We start from the raw sequence: 20,467 nt of genomic DNA on the forward strand, positions 1-20,467 counted from the left end.
GTTGCACTAAAAAAACCCACCACAAACAAAAAAACCAACCAACAAACTAAAACAAAACAAAAACAAACACCAAAACCACCAACCATTTTCCACAGAAAATTGCTTTGAATTCAGAAACCTAGGCAGTAAAAAGAGCAATCCTGTGCTGATGCACAGTCAAAGGAGAAGTGCTGTGCTGTATTATGGCCATATCTTTATTCCACTTCAAAGAATGAACTGCTCCTTGAATCTATTGCCTACTTGAAGCAAGGTAGAAAGAAGGGGATAATAAATGTTACCCATGGCTGCCCTGTGTCTTACCAGTCTGACTGCAATTCCAACATGACACAAGCTAAGGGCCCGATAATTTGCAATTCTTGTGAAAAGCTCTATGTTTTCATTGATCATCAGGCCTCCTACATTTGGTGGTTGATAGGAAAAGGCAGATGTATACAGTCAAAATAATTATACTCTCCATACTTAAGTGTTTGGGTTGAAAATATTTAATCAATTTAAATAAAATCTTAACAGCTGTAAATAAATAGGAGCCTGCTGCTACTGCCTTCACCTGCCTCCAACCAGTTTCCCTCCTGGTTTTAGTGCTAAAGGCTCTCACCATCATAGCACTCAGGTACTGAACAGCAAACGTCCACAAAGGAGGCAGAAGGCAGAGATTCACAAACTTCTTGGTACAGAAAAGTGGGAACGCATTACTTCAAGTGTGCTTCAGAGGTGCAGCTCACAGAGCTGACCTAGAGCCTGTTCTCTGGTGTGCACGACGAAGTCTCCAACTTCCCTCGATGGAACTAGGAACACACAAAACCAGACAGTTTGTTCCTGGCCTTACACTGAAGTGGAGATTTGAGTAGAGTACAGTGGGAAACAGTTTTGGTAGCAATACATAAGATACCAGTTCTGACCTTTCTTAACTCTGCAAACGCTGACCCAAAGGCCGGTTTCACCTGGGTCCTCTCCCTGATCCACTGCGGCAGTTTGTTAAAGATGGCAGGGCGGGTGTACCTGTGGTCCAGGAGCAGGATGCTTGCAAAGTCCTTCTGGTGGCGAATGGCCCTGCCTGTACAGAGAGTACAACCACCTTAAACTGGCCTACTCAAGTGTTTGTTCTCAGGCAGGGAAGCTCATTTTCCTATCATCTGTACTTGGACTGATTGGTACTGTGTCCCTTTTCCCCACCCTTCTACTTCAGCGCAGTCACGTTTCGTATCCCCCAGCCTGTCCAAGGAAGGATGAATTACCTATCGACTGGTTTACTGCCTTCATGCACAGGTTTTCAATCAGCACTCTGCTAGGGGCCTGGCCAGCAGCTCTCGGCTGGAACGAAGAAACAGGTAAGACTGAACGTGAGGCAGATGTAAATCAAACTAGGGACTCTTATTGACAAAGTGAGGCAAATGCTTTTACCCCTGGAGAATGAGTGGGTGGCCAAGCAGACCTCAAGCTGAGAGTAAGGAAGGAAAGAAGAAAGGTTGCAGTCAGAAAACCATGTTGAGCATCCACAAAGAGTCAGCCCAAGAGCCCCTTGAAAGCAGAACACTTGTCCCCAGCTGCCCAGGAACAGCATCCCTGGTTGGACAGTGAGAAAGAGCAAGTGAGCCAAAAGGAGAAGTGATCCTGGCAAGCAGCTTCTACCACCCTGCCACCTCCTCTAGGGCAAAGGGTCCTTGTTCCCCGTAGTTCCCAGCAAGCCCTGGTGGTGGTTCCCTCCACCAAGCCTCTTCCCTGTGTTTATGGCCACCTGTACACATGCAGTGTGGAGAAGGCTGTGCCCTTGGTACCACACAGTCTGGGAAATGAGGGAAAGCTCAAAGACAAAAAAAAAAGAATCTTCAAAGGAAGCCCTGGCACTCAGGTACTGGGAGGAAAGTTAATACTAAAAAGCAGAAGTGAAACAGGCAGAGGTGTAAGTGTCTCTATTACCATTGTTTTGTCAAGCCAAGTCATTTTTTCCTGGAGCTCTGGAGATTTAATGTTGGGGTAAGGCATTCCCACCATAATCACACACCTGCAAGGGGCAAAGGAGGACTGCATTATTCTTAATGTCTCATCCTAGAGCACTTTGCCAATAGACTGATAAATTAGAGGTCACTGCACCCCTGAAAGACAGCCAGCCGTGAAAACCAAAGGCGGCGATAAAGCACAGCAGTCTGACAAGCACATTCTGAACCAAGAGCTGCAGAGGGACTCAGGGAGCCAGAACAAGGAATTATCTAGCACAGCAAGCCTCACTGCATTACTCACATGAAAAGTAGTGGGTTTTACAACACCCAACATCAGCCCAAGCCACGCGCTCCCCAGGATTGCAAGTCCATCATGCTTGGGAGCCACAGCACCACAAACCCAGCGCTCATGTTCCAGGGAGCAGCCACCTTACCTGCCCAGGTCATCTGAGAAATTGATCCCTTCGCTCATTTTGCCTCCAACTACCGAAAGGAGCAGGGCCCCCGTCATCTGCCCTCCTGCCTGGCTGCAGTGCTGCACGAGAGAGACCAGCAACTTAAACCAGAGTGGGGAAGACTTCTGTGCTTCAGAAACACTCCCCACACTGGAGCTAGAGCCCCTCTTGCCTTGTTAGATGCTGCAGTGCCCTCTTTAGCAGCACCCCCATACGCAGTTGGGTGCCACCGTCCTGCCAGCTCAGCTCACCTGTATGCACTTGGCGTATTCCACCAGCACCTGCTCCACCTGGTTGGCTTTCTTAGGCTCCTGAAAGATCTGTCACAGGCACAGTGCATCAGTTGCAGCAACAGGAAGCAAACAGTTTGAAGAAAGCAAATCATTTTACTCCCAGCACATGGAGTTAAGGTCAGGGAAGGGCAAATTGCCTGAAAAACCAACTTAACCAGCACCTTTCCCTTCCACCCTGAAAAAGCACTGCTTGCTCACTACAGCACTTTTCAACTGGGCTCTGAAGAGAGCAGCAGCTGTTCCTGCCCCTCCAACATTCCCTTTTCAGCTTTGGCAGGCTTGGGTAATTCTGCAAGAAGTTAAAAGTCATCCGAGAGCTGAAAGGCAGGAAAGCAATGAGCACCTCTTCCATCTATAAAGAAAGATCCAATGAGGTGGAGAGACCCTCCAGCTGCAAGATCTTGAAAGACAGTGACAGGACCAATCAATTAGAATCACCAATTAATTTCAAGTAATAGCTCCCCTTCCCCAGTGAATAAATAAGTTTTCTATGCAAAGCATACAAAAAGTAATGTTTCTTTATGTTATTCTAGCATGCCTAATTAGTTACTGAAAGCCCCTGAAATTAATTGAACTGCATTTTGATAGATGCTGCACCTTGGCCTAAATCACAAGTTGTTTTCCTAGTAAACAAGAGGTTCAACATCTGTCTTCTGTATGACAGTAAAGAACCTAAAGGATGTATTTTCTCTTGGTTAGCAAGAAGTACTATCAAATTTTACCAGCCAGAGTCAGTCTTTCAGTAGAAAAATAACTGGCAATTACATACACAAATCAAGATTATTAAACAGCAGCTATTTAATCCTCTGATTTAAATTAATTTTCCCTGTGTAATTTATATATAATCTCAGTGTGATCTCACCACAGCTACCCGAAGAAAGACTTTAACCTTCCTCTGCTATGATATGATCTTATGTGTGGGCAGCTGGAAGTCACACTTGCTGCACTTCTACCAAATTGCTTTGCTAACGCATATCCAATTTGCTGGAGACTGCAAAGGCCAAGCAAGAACAAATCAGAGTTGAAAAGCAGAGCAAGCTGTGTGATTGTGGCACAAAGCCTTGGAGGAGCCAAGCAGACCATGGGACCCTGACAGAACGCACCTCAAAGGCACTATGAGTGACAGCTGTACCAACACACAGAGAAGCTTCCACCACAAAAACCTACAGGCAGATCCATGTGCTGGAAAGCCTGCACCAGGGCTGTGAGATATCTGGAAATGTGCTCTCCTAATCCATGTGGTAAGTTATTTAGCTTTTGGTAAAACAAAAGTCACAGCCAGGCTATATATAATTATTTTTTAGCCGCCGCTGGCACGTGATCCAAGATCCCTATCCCACACCCTGAGAGAGTTGGACTGCCTGACCTTCAATGCTCAAGCTTCAAATACTTGTGAGACTCATTGCAAAGATTTTATATTTGCAGTGATCTTCTCATTTAATATTTCTCATCACTTCTCCAACAGGAGTCACCACTGCTAGTCTTTCAATCCTCCACTCTGCACTTCTACCAGAAGAACAGCATTTGTCCTACAAAATGCAGTCTGGTCCCATTCTGCCTACCCTTTAGTTGTACTGGTCCATGTTCAAGGGGCACACAGCTGAGCCCAGGAAAAACAAATTCCCTATAAGAGCTCAACATGAACAGCCCCCCAGCCACACGGGAATGAACTTGCTGGTTATGGAAAGCAAGGATTGTCTCCCCGCATGGCCACTACACGGACTGTGCACTTAAAGAATCTATAGCTAGATTTAATCTAATTTAGATCCGAGCTCAGTGATCAGCCAACCAGGAAGCATCATTTATTCATTACTGGAGGGACTGGCTAGATAAACATCCGCTCTGCTCTGCTGTGCAGAGTATGAGAACAACTCAGCAAGAGAGGCCTGTAATGCATAGATAATTGTTTGAGTTTTGAAACCTCCATTTAAAGTACCAGCTGCCCCTGGCTGCACAATTTACCTTCTTCTTAGTTGCCAGGCGGGTGAGCAGCCCCGTCTTTTCCCAGTGTGCGTACACCTGCTTCTCATATTCGTAGGAGGGGAAGAAGCACACCACGCCCCCTGGGACCACGTTGCACAGGTTGCAAAGGATTCGGCCAGTCTCATCCATCTGCAAGGGAGACGAGAATATTGCAGCTGACACGAGCTCCAGCTAATGCCACTCCAGTTCTGTGCTCAACACCAGGATCACATGTGACATGCCTTAGAGGAAGGAAAAATGTAGGAAAATATGCCAGGTCGAAGAGAGCTCTCTAGGGGAGCTGGGAATTACCAAAAAGCTCTTCACTGCTTGGCTTTTCCTCTGAATCCAGGGTTTCTGTTACTGTTGTGGGGCAGTGGTTATTCAAGAAAGAAGGGTTTATGTCTGTTGTCGCAGTGGATGAGACCTGCCACGCTAGAACAGATGTGGAGAGCTAGCTAGCACATCTGGTGGAGATTCAGCAGGGGCAGAGCAGGTCTAGTGTCTGGTGTTGGGGGCTTACTGGCCCACCAAAGGATAGAAAAATTGCAGAAGCATCTGCTGCCACCCCTATGGTTTGGGCTGCACGCTGCAGGGCTGCCATGCTCCACTGTCACTGAGCCCTTCAAACTGTGAAGCACAGTCAGAAATCTCCTTCTGATGTCCAGCATGCAAACACAGGGTCAGTACAGCCAAACAAGCTGCTAGTATTCATCTCCATTAGCTACCTCTGAGCAGGCAGATCAAAATCCCTTTTGCTGCTCCTCTCTCCCAATTACTTGGCAACACACCTGCCTCAAATCCCATGCATTTCCCCTGCCATGGCTTTTGATCAGCCCACCTTTCCAACAGAGAGCACGCTGTCCTATGAAACATAAGCACGCGGAGCGAAAGAGATATCAAGAAAGGGAACAAAGGGAAGACTGACCATCTGGGGCAGGTCTCTCGTCTGGTAGGTGAACTCCAGCTGCTGGTTGGAAGGACCACTGCAGAGGATTATGGGCAAAATGTTTTCTGGAGGAATCACATGTCCTGGAGACAAAAACAAGTAGCGAGAGTCAACATCACTGCTGTGTGCACAAACCCCACTAGCTGAACAGCTTTACCTGTGTGCAGTGAGGCACACATTTGCCTAAGTCACTCATCTGTTCTGACTTCCACTCCCTGAGCCCCTGGGAAGACGGCACGCTGCCTGCTGACACTGGGCAAGCTCAGAGTGGAGGGAACCCAGCACCCCTTTGCCACCATGAAAGACGCCACACTGCTCTGAGTGCTGACAAAACAGCACCAAAGGCCAACTGCAGCACTCAAATCCCGCAGACACGGATTATGACTCCTCCCTGCCACCCCGGCACACTCACCACAGGAGAACTCCACGACACGTGCAGGGTCCACACCAGCACAGGACAGCAGCTGCTCTCGGAAATCAGCCACCTACGAATCACAAGCCAAAGAGAGGTAAAGCACCAGCATCCCAAAAGACGCTACATCAGCAACACTGCTCCTTGAGCACCAGTGTCAAGGGAGAACTGGTCAGCTCTGGCTGGTGGGATGCTCTGGAGATGGGCTACCTCCATGATGAGCAAACTAAGGGCACAGGACTGCTGAGTGCACAAGTCAGGGCTGGGAGCCCAGGGCACACAGAGGGAAAAGGGGCTCTGTCAACCCTGCAAGGGCAGCCGCTGCCCAGCTGAGACCTCACCTACCCTGGCAGCCCCAGTACCGGCACGGCCGCCTGGCCCTGAACACCGCAGCTGCCTGCACCCACCGCCACCTCCACCAGGACAGGAGCAGCAGCGGCCTCTGCCAGCACCCGGTCCCGAGGCCCTGCTCCCTGCCAAGGCCCCGCCAAGCTCCTGGCTCAGACCTTCGAGCTGGCCCAAGCAGAACAGGCAGCGTGAAGGGGAGTGTCCCCTTTCAATGCCCGTGGTACTGAGCCTTGCCATGGCCCCCCCAACCTGGAACCACCCAGCCTCTTGGCTCAACATGCCGCAATTTCAGACTTCCCCAGGCAAAAAAACCCATTAGCAGGACTCCCAAGCATGGCACAGACCACAGCATGAGCTTGCAACTGCGTGCTCTCTCCAAGTTGCAGTCTGAAAGGTTCAACGTTGGAATGGTGGCCTTCCAAAAAGTAGGTCCTGCACTTCACACCCTCCTCCCCTCCCTTGTCACAAGGGCAAAGAGGAAATTTCAGGACATTTGTGTCCAGGAACAGGATAAAAATAACTAACTGGGATATCTGACACATCCCACTGCATCTGTACAACATGAGCACACTGTCTCTTACCCACTACAGCAATGGGAGAAGGATGATAAGCTGCCTGCCACCATACCAAGACTGAAGCTCTGATTTTCCTGAAAGATCCCCTATGGGATGGTGCCTGTGGGATCTCTGTCCCTTTAGAAGGTCAGATGGTTTTACGAGGTCCTCGGACTGCTACCCATGCTAGTTCCAGCCCACCATGAGCTCAGCCTCAGCTTGTATTGTCTTGAAGACAAGAAAGACTGACAAGGGCAATCCTGCCCTTACACCTACAACTTTCTGCATGAACAGGCAATGAGATGCCTCATGCAGGGAAGCTGTACCAGGGAGACAAAAGGGCAGGTAGGAGAGGCCTTTTCCCACACATGCCATGTGAAGTGAGAAGAAGAGCACACCCCAGGGAGGCCAAGCTGCCCTCTTCCCATGCCTGCTTGCAGATAGCACCAGAGACCTCCCGAGAGCTCAGCACAGCATCCTTATCCCCTCACCGGCTGCATGGTGCCCCCAGCAATGATTACAGCACGGCATTCTTCCACCACCTTGGCAAAGTGGACAGCTGGATTCAGCAAGAGGAATTTGAGGCTGCTCTGACCGACTGTGCCTGGGAAAAGGAGAGAGACAGCATCAGGAACTAGCTGTGACACACACTCAGGGATATGAGAGATTCTTCCTCCTGCCCTGGGCACCCTGCCCGGTCCCCGCCTCTCAAAACAAGGGATTACTATTGAATGCTGCCAGGGGCAGCAGCAGATAACGCCAGCCTGGAAGTTACCTGCTGCTTCCTAATCTTCCTGGAGCTGTGGAAGAGGTGCAATAAATCACAAGACAAAAATCGACATCCGAAGTGGGAGCAGAGCTCTGCAAACCCTGGCCCCAATGCCCTTGGTTAAGAATTCCTTTGGGTTCATAAGAGTTCTCACACTGCTAGCCTGCGTCAGGAATCACAGAATCATAGAATAGTTTGGGTTGGAAGGGACCTTCAAAGCTCATCTAGTCCAACCCCCTGCCATGAGCAGGGACATCTCCAACTAGATCAGGTTGCTCAGAGCCCTGTCCAGCCCGGCCTTGAATGTCTCCAGGGATGGGGCATCTACCACCTCTCTGGGCAACCTGGGACAGTGTTTCACCACCCTCATTGTAAAAAATTTCTTCTTCATGTCTGGCCTGAATCTCCCCTCCTTTAGTTTGAAACTGTTACCCCTTGTCCTATTGCAACAGGCAGTCCGGGCTAAAAAGTCTGTCCCCATCTTTCTTACAGGCCCCTTTTAAGTACTGAAAGGCCGCAATAAGGTCTCCCCAGAGCCTTCTCTTCTCCAGGCTGAACAGCCCCAACTCTCTCAGCCTGTCCTCACAGCAGAGCTGTTCCAGCCCTCTCATCATTTTTCTGGCTTCCTCTAGACCCTCTCAAGCACAGAGATGTTCCAGCAGGGCTGGAGGCTCCCCCCAGGCCCAGCATCTCCTTCCTCGCTGCCAGTGATGTGCCTTGCTTGCAACTCTCGCCACCTCTCCCCAGCTGGCCCCTTCCAGTACCTTGCCTGTTGAGAATGACTCGGCCATCTTGGTTTGCATTCGTGAGGGCTGCGAGAAATCCTTCAATCTGCATCAGTGGAGAGGCAGCTCGGAGCTGGTCGTTCTCAGCCTCCACGGGAGGGCTCTGGAGAGTCCCTGCTGGCCAGAAGAGATAAGAAGCAGGCAACTTAGGCCACATTTCTGAGGACAGGGACTAAGCACAAAATATAGAAGGGTCCTTTCTACAGGAAACATACCTGGTCTGCATATGCAGGCACAGAACAAAGACCCAATAGAGGAGAAAACCCAAATTTTGTCTCAATGCTAGGAAAAAATAATCTGGCTTTTGTAGCTGGCATCACTAAACAGAGCTACCCATGGTAGCTCAGGTCCCAGAGCCAACAGGTCACAGCAGGGCAAAGCTTGAGTGTATGCAGCGTAAACATGGAATCGCATCATTCAGCTTGAAAGGGACCTCAGGAGATCTTCTAATCATATGTATGGTTGCCTAGGTCATCTAGTCAGATACATTAAAACACCTGCACAGGACAGCTTCTGCAGTCTATTGCTCTTCAAATCTGCCTCCCCTTTCTTCATGCAGACAGATGCAGGCTCCACATCCTCACTTTGTCTGCAGATGCACAAGTGGAGGGATGTCTGAACTCACCCTCTTTATCCGATCCCCGCTGGAGTGTCAGAAGAAAGTTCTGCAAACCACCCAACTTCTGGTTTTCCTTGTTGGTCTTCACAGCTGTGGCAGGGCCTCCATATCGCTCCACAAACCCAAAAAGCTGCCAAGCGAAAGCCAGTAAGATTAAGACTAGCAACAGCAGGAATCAGACAAGATAAAACCAGGTTTCTGGCCTGCCACAGATAAAGGTCCTTGGTAGGTGTTCACAAACCAGCCTAATCAGTATCTGTCAGCCCAGAGCAACCATTATGTTCCTTCACTCATTGAATCAAAATCAAAACAAGTCTCTGATGCTTTTTTCCCCAGTACAGCCTATCAGGCTGGCAAGTTTGAAGCCAAGCAGCACAGAACTAGCACCCACTGGAATACTGTGGTACACCATGTTGTATGCTTCTTTGCTGTATAAGCTAAAGGCAACCTGCCCATGCAGTGCTTTTTGCAGGAACCACTTTGTTTGCAGAGCAGAGTGGAGAAGACGGGCTTCCACCCCAGTTGCTGCATCTTCCACTTCAAACTCAATGTGTGAAACAGCATTAGAACGCTGTTGATCACAAAGTCACAGGGGCAGTACCTTCCTACTGATGAGGCTCTTCTCGCAGTAACGCTGAACCTGTTGGAGGGAGAGAGAAAAAAAATGAACTGGCATTCAGCATCCCTTCTCCCATCCTGCTGCCCTGGATCCCTGTCCAGCTGGGATATCACTTGCTGTTCTTGCTGTGCTCTTGGGGAGGAGCGCACAGTTTTTCATGAGTGTTGCCTCCCAGACAACAGTTTATTACAAAGGCGTTGCTGCCAGAGAGGAAACACCCTGTGTTAAGGTGCTGTGTTTGGAGGTTCAAGGGGTGGGTCAGGTTATTGGAGCAGCGTAGTTTCTTCACCCTCAGCCCTTGCAGTTTAGCTTTGCCTACAGGCAGCCTCTGCACTCATACATGTTTAATTGCTTGCTCCCCTCTACCCCAGGACCATCTATCCAGATTTAATGCACTGTTATCCAGACAGCGGCAGAGAGATCTATACATTGGGGAGAATCTGCTAGAAAGCAGATCCCACCTTGTGGGCCTTGGCTCTACTTCCACCTCTCACACACGTATCCTGATAACCTTGAAAAAGTCACCACCGCCTGTGCCCTAGCAGATGACAACATTTGCATTACCTTGAAGAGATTGATATTGTCAATCTGGCTCTGAAACAGAAAGTCATTGATGGATTTCAGCAGTGTCCCTGAAAGAAAGTGGGGGAAGGAGAATAAAAATTACTAGTTGCTGGGCCTGCAGCCCCTTACTGCCCACCACTGTGTCCCTGACAGACGGCTGCATGCCCCAGGTGTTCACCTCAGTCTTACCTGTTTGGGAAACTGCCTGACAGCTAGGATTTTGGTTCACGTTACCTGGAAAACATGAAACTGATTCAAGGAATGGGTCTGTCTTAAAAACAAAGTGAGAGATTAACAACTGAGCTGAAAGGGACACTACATCAGGACAAACCCCAAGAAACAACACCTGCAAAATGTAGCTACACAGACAACACATCAGCTCCTGCTCAGTTTTCATTCCCCCTGTAAAGCAGCCCTACGTTGCAGGACAAGCGCGCTGCTGCATCCTAAAAACACCACCTACATTCCTTCTGTAGCAGGAGGCAGCAGGTAGGGCGGGCGCATACAAACGCTCACACACAGCGTAGTCATCATGCTGCACAGACGAAGGGACAGGGACTGCAATGCATCCCTCAGCCCTCCTCAGTGCAGCGGTGGGGAGCTGGGAGGTGTGTAGGCTGCCAGACAATTGGGAAGAGGGGAACACCTGAGGACAGCTCCACACCCAGACCCCGACAGCCAGAACTTGCTGCCACTCACTGTGTTCTGTGTGCTGGTGTTTAACACCCACCTCACATCTCACTCTTGCAGCCTCAATCATGAAGCTGTACACAGGCTGCATCTTTCTGATGAAAGCACTTAACTGAGTGTGGGGAAGAGAGAACCGGCAGGAACAGGGTGGGAAGAGAAGAAAACATTTGAGAGAAGGGCAGAGAGCACCACCAGGCCTCTGCCCCCAAGAGCTGCATTTCCCTTGGCCAAGGAGGAAGCTCCTTATGAACTTATGACAGGCTCTTCCCCAGGCAAGTTGTGGCCTCACAAACAGAGCATTAGAGGAAAGGAGCCCTGCAAATGCCAGTGGATTTAAAAATCACAGCAAAGTAGTATTTTTTCACAAAGGAAAGGGACTGCTCAAGAAAGACTCATTCTGCAGAGGCATACCTGACACAGCTAGAGGCCATGCCACCAGATGACCCAGGAGATTTATTCTGCTCAGCTCTTGTGCTGTCCTGATCACTGTCACACATCTGCTGTATTCCTCACTTAGCACCCTACCTTATCACCACTCTAATCACATCAGAAGACCCCCACAGAAACAGAGGGAAACTGCCTCTATCAACTTACGATGTCATCTGCTGCTCCTCAGCTAATGAAACAAAGAGAGGGGTTCAGGAAGATACCAGTCGACATCCCCATGTTACAAAACAGCCTGAGAAATAAAATTCCTGGCATCTGAACCTATACATGAGCAACATCTCCCCACAGATTCTGCAGAGGGGGAAGTGGGACAGTGCCCCGAGGAAGCACCAACTAGCTCAGAGTCTATCAGCATCCCTGGAGATGGAATACGTTTGCTTACCTCCCAGCATGGCCACAAACCGCTCCAGCAAATACAGGATCTGCTTAATGTACATCAGGTTCTTTGCCTTCAAACGTTTCCTATGAAAAATGAGACAGGTATTAGGCCCCAAAACATCTTCAGGGAGTAACTCACAGCAGCTGATCTGCAGAGACAAGCACCTGAATTCTCCTTCATTTTGAGGAGATGGAAACCAAGAATGACTTCTCTCAGGCTCACTCTCCCTATTAGTGACAGAGCACACACCCCTGGATATCCTGCCCAAGGTCAAGCCAAAGCACCCACCTCTGCATGCCACACTGTTCCTACCATCGCCTTTCTCCTCACACATTAATTACAGTTTGTTTATTACAATGGCAGTGACGTCTCAAGTCTCTGTTGCAATAATGCTCCACAAATTCAAAGTTATTAGCATTGATCACAATAATCAATCACTGCAGGGATGAAAAGATGCAAGATTTGGCCTGAGCCAAAAATCACATATAGCTTCCTCTGCAGACCTTACTGCCTCTGCTATAATGCCAGTCAGCACATGAAAGACTAAGGTTCAGGAGAGGCATGAAAGACTGAATCTTTTGAAACTCTGCATCACAAAGCAGGAGCGATTAGAGGGAGATATTGGGAAAGGAACGGAGAGTATAAGGGAAAGCCAGAATCCTCAGGGTATCCCCCTTCTCACTGCTTAATACCAGCCCCAAGAGTCTGACTTAGATGGATCTAGACAGAGATAATGAAGCAATTGGCTTTTCATCTGCAGAAGTATTAATGCAAATAACATTCCACCAGGGAAAAGCAAGAAATGCTCTGCAGGCATGAGACAAGCCCTGGCATCCACACTTCCAGCTGCTGTTGTGCTATTTTCCTCCGAGATCCTCACCTGTATCGCTCCATGTACTGCAGCAACTGGGAGTGGGCACAGCACAGCTACATGAAGGAAAAAAGGAGCTATTACTAGGTAGGAGTCAAGATAGGGCGGTCTGCTGGATGCAGAGCTTGCTCATGATTATCAGGCCAGGCTATGACCCACCTGAGAGCCGCTGACCTCCGCACTGTGGATACAGGTGATGGTGTCTATGAGGTTGTGGGCCTCATCGATGATTACAACCTGGTCCTTCAGCTTGATCCCAGCAGCGCTCCTGGTAGGTTCATGCAAGAGCATCTGATAGGGCAGCACCACCAGCTACAGAGGAAGCACACACTGCCCTGATTCTGGCTCTCATCCTTACAAACTGAGGGCGCTCCCCAAGCGCTCCTTAAATGCTCATGTCAGGTGGCCTCGCGGAGTTCAGTCAAGTTACCTACTCTTATTATGGGAAAAGAGACAGGAGCACACGCTTGAGAGGGGCACTGGGATGCAAGCTAAAGAGAAATGTTTATGCTACAAATGCATACTGGCTCAGGTTACCCTCCAGATCTCCTCTGAGGCACTGAAAGTGTGTCTTCTGACAGAGAACCAAGCAAGGAAGAGCAGTGGCAAGAGCAAAGATTATGCCCACATGCCAGTATTGCCTCACAGTTACTGAGCCTTTCAAGTGTTTCAGAATGCTGAGACATACTTAGAGCCTTCCTGTTAATTTCAAATTGGTAGTATTTTCCTTTGCTTTCTCAGCAAAACTACAGCTGACAGAAACACAGGCTGTTTACAAACTCCCATGATATTGAGTAACAGTACGAAGGCGAGCAGGCAATTGGTTTATTCTTAGAGGCCTTGTCATTAATTCCACTAAAAGCGCGTACACCTCACCTGAGCAGCAGGAATGGCGTATCGACTCCCATAATATGGGCAGGCTTTGGTCTCCCTTCCCAAAGCCACCAACTGCTCAATATCCTTCACTTCCACTAGAACTTCATCACGGAGAAACTGCATTTGCTCATAGGAATAAAAGGGGCATACAGTGCGACTCACACGCCTCTTCTTTCCTTCTGCCTCTTCATCACTCTTCTTTTCTAACAGCAGAAATCAAAAGCAAGCTATGAGGAACAACACAACAGCCTACAACAACCCCTTTGCAGAACCTCTTGGATTTCAAAGCAGGCTTTGTCATGTATATTTTTGACCTACTATCTATTTAAAGATTATTCAGCAGTAACATTTCCATCTCCACAGTGGACACTACTCTTGCCAGTTAGATTTAGCCACGTGACATCTTCCAACATTTCTAGTACTGAGCTAAAGACAAGCATTCTTCCATTGAAGAAGTCCCAACCAACTTAGGGCACTCATACATATACATACAGATCTCAGCATCCTGCCCTGGAGGACAAGAAAAGTAAAAGCACTAAGGATCTCTGGCTCTGCTCCTCCAACCTGCCATTTTCAAGCTCCTACCAAGACAGTCTTGCTAGAGAGAGAACTGACTGGCAGATCACACTTGTCTCCAGAGTCTCATACCAGCTTTTCCAGCGACTGCTTCCCCAGGCTGCAAGTGTTCCTACCGTGTTTGTTCTTTTGCATCTCCATGCAGCGGTCATTGATGAGCTGGAGAGCCCCCAAGCGTCGCACCTCCTCATTCACACACAGGTTCTTGGACATGCAAAAGAGAAAGCGTTAGGGGGTCATTAAGCACCAAATGCCCCCTGTGCACCCTTTGCTGTAAAATAAAAGATTTCTTTGAAGCAGGCCTGATTCCAAAATGGAAAAAGGAAAAGGAAAAGTCTATCGGTCAGACACTGCACATACTAACTGCTATAAATATGCTCAAAACCCATAAAAATTTAGCAAGGAGAAAAAAATAAGGTGTACTGAGATGGCTCACAGCTATACAGCAGCTTCTAAAAAATGCTGCCAGAAGTAATACTAAGAGCAGCGCCTTCCCAGTGACTCAGACATCTGTAATATTCCACATCAGGAAAAGTAAAACAGATTTTTGCATATACATCAAAGGGTAAATGGCCGAAGCACGGCTCACAGAAAAACATCACACAGATCTGTGTGACGGCCCTTGACAGCTTTAGTTTTTCAATGGGAGATTCAGTCAATTCCTGAGATGCCTTCTGTGGCGTCACATCCACACGCCTCCTTGGAAAGTCTCTGACATTAAGTTAACGTGCACTCTGGGTCCCTTGCAAACAATTCCACATACCTGCCTGGATCCCAAGGAGACCAGACGGGTGTCTTTGCCAAAAGGACTTTTTTGCACCTCACGCACAAACTGAGACAGCTGGGAGTGAGTGCGGCTGCAGTAGTAAATCTGCAATGAGGAAGCACAAAGGGAAGACAGGGAGAACACGGAAGCCAATCCCCTACCTACAACCAATCCTGCAAGGACACGGCCAAGCACCTCAACAAGGTACATCTTGCTCAAACCTTCAAAAAACACACGGGAAGGCACATGGTTGAGTGTCAACTTATAACTGTTGAGGCCAACAGCCTTATCTTTCTTTCTCCTATGCATTTGCCCGTGTTTCCATTTAATTTTCCAAGGTCCCTATAAAAACAGGGACTCACCATTGGAGAGTAATAAAAAGCTGTTTATTGCAGCGTGCTTTTACAGCAAGTCACAGCAAAAATTCAGCAGTGATTGCAGAGCAAGCTGCCTAAGCAGCCAGTGTGGTCCAGAAGGAGATGAGCACAGCAAAACTGGTCACTATCATCAACAAACTTGGCAGTTCTTGGCTGCTAGTTCCTAAATCCTTCTGTATCAATGACCCTGGGAAGGAGGCAAAGAAGCCATAATTCTCCTCACTCCTATGCTGTTCTATATGTTGGCACTATTTACTTTCCTCATCTCACCTTAGTCACATGCTCCTCTTCCAAATCATCATCGTCATCTTCTTCCAGCCTAAGAGAAGAGAAAGCTCAAATAGTTTCCTTTCAGCAGATCATTGACAGTTAGAATCAAATGATGCTCTACTACAAGAGACAGGTCTCAAGAGAGATGGTTATGTCATCTCAAGAAGAGCCTCATATCTTAACTCAGAAGGTAGAAGAAAAATCAACTTTTTAAGAATAGTGTACATGTGCACAATCAGCTCAAGTCTTGCTCTTTAAAAGAAAAATGTCCATAGGGCTGCGTCTTTAGCAGCATCAAGCATATTTTTTTCTTTCAAATCTGGGGCTTCTAAGCCCCGGGCATAAGGTAATCAGTTCTATATTATTCTTTGGTGAGCTTATTTATTTTTGTAAAACTTTCCCTTTAGAGACAATTTACCACCCTCAAGCTATTGCATAAAGAGAAGCTTCAGGAAGATATTTAGCTGCCATAGAGTTCCTCAAAGGCAACAGCAGTTTAATGTTTGATAAACTACATAAAGCGAAGTAGTTAACATGTTTTGCAATTTTTAAGGCAGGAGGATCTGTCTAGATACTCGTTAGTAAATTTGTAGTTTAAATGTATTTGACTTTTCATGCCTATGTATGGCTTCTGGCTTTCTGCATAAAGCAAATGTATGAGAGTAAAAAGTGTGCACGGGGTTTTCACGTCGAAGCTCGGTCATTAGAAATCTGAACATCTCTCCCGTTGGAGTACCAACAGATGCCAGTGTTAGTCTGCCGGACTGATAACTTCCTCCAATGCCTTGAGTTCCATTTTGGTTTTCTAATGCAAGGAACTTGATGCCAAGTCATTCACTCAGCATCCAGAGGCATTCTTTGGGAAAACGGGCATGGATAAAGGCAGGACATTGCCACATATTTTAAGAAAAATGCACTTTCTCAGAAAACACTTCAGGTCAACTCTGATCAGTCTAATAAAAGCTTAAAAAACCAAAACAAACAAATCCCCAGAACAACCACTACCTTATACAGCCTGAATAGGGGAGAAACTTCAGATCTGCACAACCACATATAAAATCCCTTTAATTAATGCAAGTCAAAATTATACGGAAAACATTTTCTTGGCAAGGAACTCCCTGTTCTTACCCAGATACTGTTTTCTTTTCTTCATCACTCTCATATTCAGCAAGAATCAGCTCTTCCTCATCGTGGTCCAGCTGCTCTAGACCATCCACCCCAGCTCCCTCTGAAAGAACCTCCTTGCTGAGCTGAAAAAGGCGCTTTGTCTCGTCGTCCTCAGACCTCTGAAAGGAACACATGATCACGTAGTTTCTCCTACAGAAAGAGAGGTAGCACGCAGACAGGTGGGAAGACAGCACAGACCCTCCCCAGTAACACAGGGAATGGCGTGTGGGGTAAAGCCCCGGCAGGACCAGCAAATGCACCAAGGGTGTCTGAAGCTGTTCAGCCCCACAGCTGCTGCCAACAACCAAAGACTTGCTGACACACACTTGTGAAGAGGGAAACATGAAAAAGGCTTCTATGCAAAAGGTCTACTGAACTCCTAGATCCTGAAATGACAATATCAATGTAATCCAGTATTAGCTGCTTAAAGTGGCCCACAAAAGATGACTGAGAAAAAAAAATGGGTGTGTGAAAAAACTCAACCAAGCAAACATATAAGGGCATAATCAAATACTCCATCCACACTTAACTCAAGGCTAGGATCAACTCAGCACCTGTTTCAGAATGCAGAGCACAAGATTTCTCTTGCCCTTTTTTCTCCAGTTATGTGGTTCTTATTCTAACACAGGTCTGCCTCTCTGCAAACATGCCATTAAACTGTTGAAGAACAGTGTTCTGACTTATTTTGTGTTCTGGTAAAGATCAGCTTGTTTTTCCAGTCTGAAAACAGCATCTTTCAACTTCAATGAGCATTCTTTTACCATGAGATTATGAAGAAAAGCAGTTAGCAAGCACTACAGAGGAGATCAATCAGTTGCTTTTCCAAATCTCTGTAACATTTCTCTCATTTGCTTTCTTGTTTGTTTTTTCTTTTTTATCATGCTGCTCATGTCATGCTCTTCATCCTCTTTTAAGAGACAAAAGTTCTTTGTTCTACTTGTTTTTGATTTGCTCTGAACCTTCGCTATTTCCGCCATGTTCTTTTGACAGGAGTTGACCAAAACAAGACACTGTTCACTAAAAACCAATAGCCTGGCAGCACAGCAAATCTGCCTGTTCGGGGACCTGAGGGGGGTATTTCTGGGAAGTTTGGCTCATACCATCGAAAAGCTCTTAGAGTCAGGAGTACTAAAGCCAGTTCACCCATCTAAATGGCAGGAATATCTATCTGTGAACTTTTTATATGTGGAAAAGAGACATTTCTGAACAACACAATCATGTTTGCTATGAAAGTAAACAAATACAATCATTCCTTATTGGTGGACAAAGTACAACCAAAGCCTGACCTGACTTTTTTTGAGGGGTCTTCCGTTCCCATGATCTTAAATTTAATCACAGTTCTACAGGTTTTAGTCCAGAAGTACAGTGTTCACAAATGCTCATTAAACAGAGAGCTTTAAAATAAAAATAATCAAAGTATGAAATCTTTTAAAACAAAAGCAGAGGGACAGAAGGTCATCAGAACACAGGCCTCTTCTATCCACACACGAGTGGTGTCACAGGAAATTGTCTATGCACAAATTGTTTTTCACATCTGTACTTTAAAAACTAACAAAAATTTTTGGATGGCCCATTTCAGCAACCTAATACAAAGAACTCTCCAAACAGATGGGTTGGAAAATTCAAAGTGAAGTCGCAGCTATAAACAAGCATGAACAACACTCAAGATAACCAAACCAGAAAGTTCTAATCTCTGCAGAATAACTCACCTTTCTCTTTGCCGCATATTTTAACTGCACATTATGGCGAATTTTCTCAAGACGATCTTCTCGCTTTTTTCTCTTGATCTGCTCTTCCTAAAATAAGCGAAGAAAGGATGAAGTGTATTTAGTCCTTAAACCTTGGGTATAATTACTTTCCAAATTCCTGACTATAGATAAAAATTAACTCTGAAACCAAATTGTCTGTACACAATCCCCTTCCCCTGGAGTGCACACCTGTTGTATGTTAGGATGTTCAGAGTGGTATAGTTTCCTATCTTATGCAACCTGCACGGCAATGCTTCATCCCTCGTAACTGAAACAAAGACCTGCAGAAGACGAAGACCTCTCTCACAGTGCACCTCACTTTTTTTTCCAGCCACCACCCAGGCTATCAGCCTTTCTTATCCTCACACCTCGTTGCTTTACCCATCCTCTACATATGAGGCTATTTATGCTAGACATGAGGAAGAAATGTTTTACAATGAGGGTGGTGAAACACTGGCCCAGGTTGCCCAGAGAGGTGGTAGATGCCCCATCCCTGGAGACATTCAAGGCCGGGCTGGACGGAGCTCTGAGCAACTTGATCTAGTTGAAGATGTCCCTGCTCATGGCAGGGGGTTGGACTAGATGAGCTTTGAAGGTCCCTTCCAACCCAAACTATTCTATGATTCTACAATCAGCATTTCTCAACCTTTAGCCTCTCCACCATGTCCCGCTCTTCTTTCTTCTGCACAAAGGCCGTCACCCAGTCAGGTTCCCCAGCAGTGTCCCTGCTGTCTGGGCACCCTGGCTCAGCCGGCGTCAGCCGCTTCGTCCCCTCCTGCCCGCTCTCCTCGGGTGCCAGGAGTCGCGCCTCCTCCTGTCGCTGCTTCTCCTCGAAGTCTCGGAGCCAGGACAGGGCCCCGCAGATGAGGCTCAGTGACTTCCCCTGACGTAGAAAACAGACAAGATGAGGCTCCCGTGGCGGAGCAATGATGTCACCCACATGCACCCCCCGCTGCCCCACGCACTCGGTGACAGCCCCAGGCCTGGCCCCTCTCCCCGGGTACCACCTTTGATAAGAGGGACAAAAATATTTTAGAAACCCCTAGGCGTAACATAGCAAGACTAGGCATAATGTAACAGAAACCCAACAGAGAAACAATAACTCCGTATAGACTTGGCATAACACGAAGTGAGGATGTCCTTGGCTTGCAAGCTGGGAAAGCGGAATGTTCCACTAAATGAAGAAAGAGCCACTTGACTTTTGCTGAGTAGCAGCATGAAATGACAATATGCACGATCAAGAAATGAGGTCAAGAAGCCGACACAGGGCGGGGGGGGCACCAGGCTGCGAAGACACCGGGGACCACTAGAGACCCCCAGATGAAGACTCGAATACCAAGGACGGACATCCGGCAGAGGGCGGGATTATGTAAATAATTTATGTTTAATACATTAACTAAGCAGTGGAAAAAAATGAATATGCAATAAGTGTATGCAATAAATACTCAGAAATGCGAATCATGCGCACGCTCCACCAGAGGAACGATCCTCCGAGCGCCCGGCGCGCTGCAGTAGAAGCGCTGCTTCTTAACACTTTCAAAACAGCGTTAAGGAGTCTTTTTGGCCGACTTTTCGGTGTCGCCGTCCCTCCCCACCCTCCTCCCCCCGGGTGGCGGCTCCTGCCCGCCGCCCCGCCTCACCGTGCCCGTGGGGCTCTCGAAGATCCCGACCCGTCCGGCCTCCAGCGCGCCGTACAGCGCCGCCATGAACCGCTCCTGGATCGGGTACGGGGCGTAGGGGAACGGGAACCGGCGGCCGCCGCCTGGGCCCGGCGCTGCCGCCGCCGCCGCCCCGCCGTCCATCCCGCCCGCCGCTTGCGGGCACACGGACGCTGCCGCCGCCGCCGCCCCGCCGTCCATCCCGCCCGCCGCCTGCGGGCACACGGACGCCGCCGCCGCGCCGCTTCGAACCGGAGACGCGCCGCCCCCTTCCCGTGACGCTCCGGTGGCGGCCGGAAGGCCGAGGCCAGCCCCGGGGCGGGCGGAGCCGGGGAGCTCGGTCCCGCAGGGGCGGCGGGAGCGCGGAGCAGCGCAG

At 48.2% G+C, this 20,467-nt stretch overlaps 1 protein-coding gene across 1 annotated transcript; it reads right to left on the reverse strand.

The window, feature by feature from the left end:
• Positions 1 to 478: 478 nt before the first annotated feature.
• On the reverse strand, positions 479 to 20,313 carry DDX11 (DEAD/H-box helicase 11). The gene is made up of 26 exons (XM_065633685.1): positions 20,074 to 20,313; positions 19,080 to 19,316; positions 18,395 to 18,481; positions 16,647 to 16,804; positions 15,519 to 15,567; positions 14,869 to 14,976; positions 14,222 to 14,309; positions 13,530 to 13,732; positions 12,813 to 12,965; positions 12,663 to 12,709; positions 11,786 to 11,865; positions 10,456 to 10,500; positions 10,267 to 10,334; positions 9,685 to 9,723; positions 9,090 to 9,213; positions 8,444 to 8,578; positions 7,402 to 7,514; positions 6,009 to 6,081; positions 5,576 to 5,679; positions 4,648 to 4,797; positions 2,644 to 2,712; positions 2,372 to 2,472; positions 1,918 to 2,002; positions 1,236 to 1,311; positions 900 to 1,054; positions 479 to 785 (listed from the first exon to the last, which is right to left on the reverse strand). Exons 1-26 carry the CDS (start codon positions 20,290 to 20,292, stop codon positions 732 to 734), a joined length of 2,820 nt encoding a protein of 939 aa, XP_065489757.1. The 5' UTR covers positions 20,293 to 20,313; the 3' UTR covers positions 479 to 731.
• Between the last annotated feature and the right edge of the window lie 154 nt (positions 20,314 to 20,467).

This window comes from Caloenas nicobarica, chromosome 1, assembly GCF_036013445.1.
Source record: "Caloenas nicobarica isolate bCalNic1 chromosome 1, bCalNic1.hap1, whole genome shotgun sequence".
NCBI lineage: Eukaryota > Metazoa > Chordata > Aves > Columbiformes > Columbidae > Caloenas > Caloenas nicobarica.

Coding starts and splice junctions, on each gene's coding strand:
- DDX11 (XM_065633685.1), bottom strand. CDS start 20,292: ATGGACGGCGGGGCGGCGGCGGCGGCAGCGTCCGTGTGCCCGCAAGCG. Junction 12,710..12,812: donor CGGAGGTCAGCGGCTCTCAG/GTGGGTCATAGC, acceptor TCCTTCATGTAG/CTGTGCTGTGCCCACTCCCA. Junction 786..899: donor CGTTTGCAGAGTTAAGAAAG/GTCAGAACTGGT, acceptor GTGTGTTCCTAG/TTCCATCGAGGGAAGTTGGA.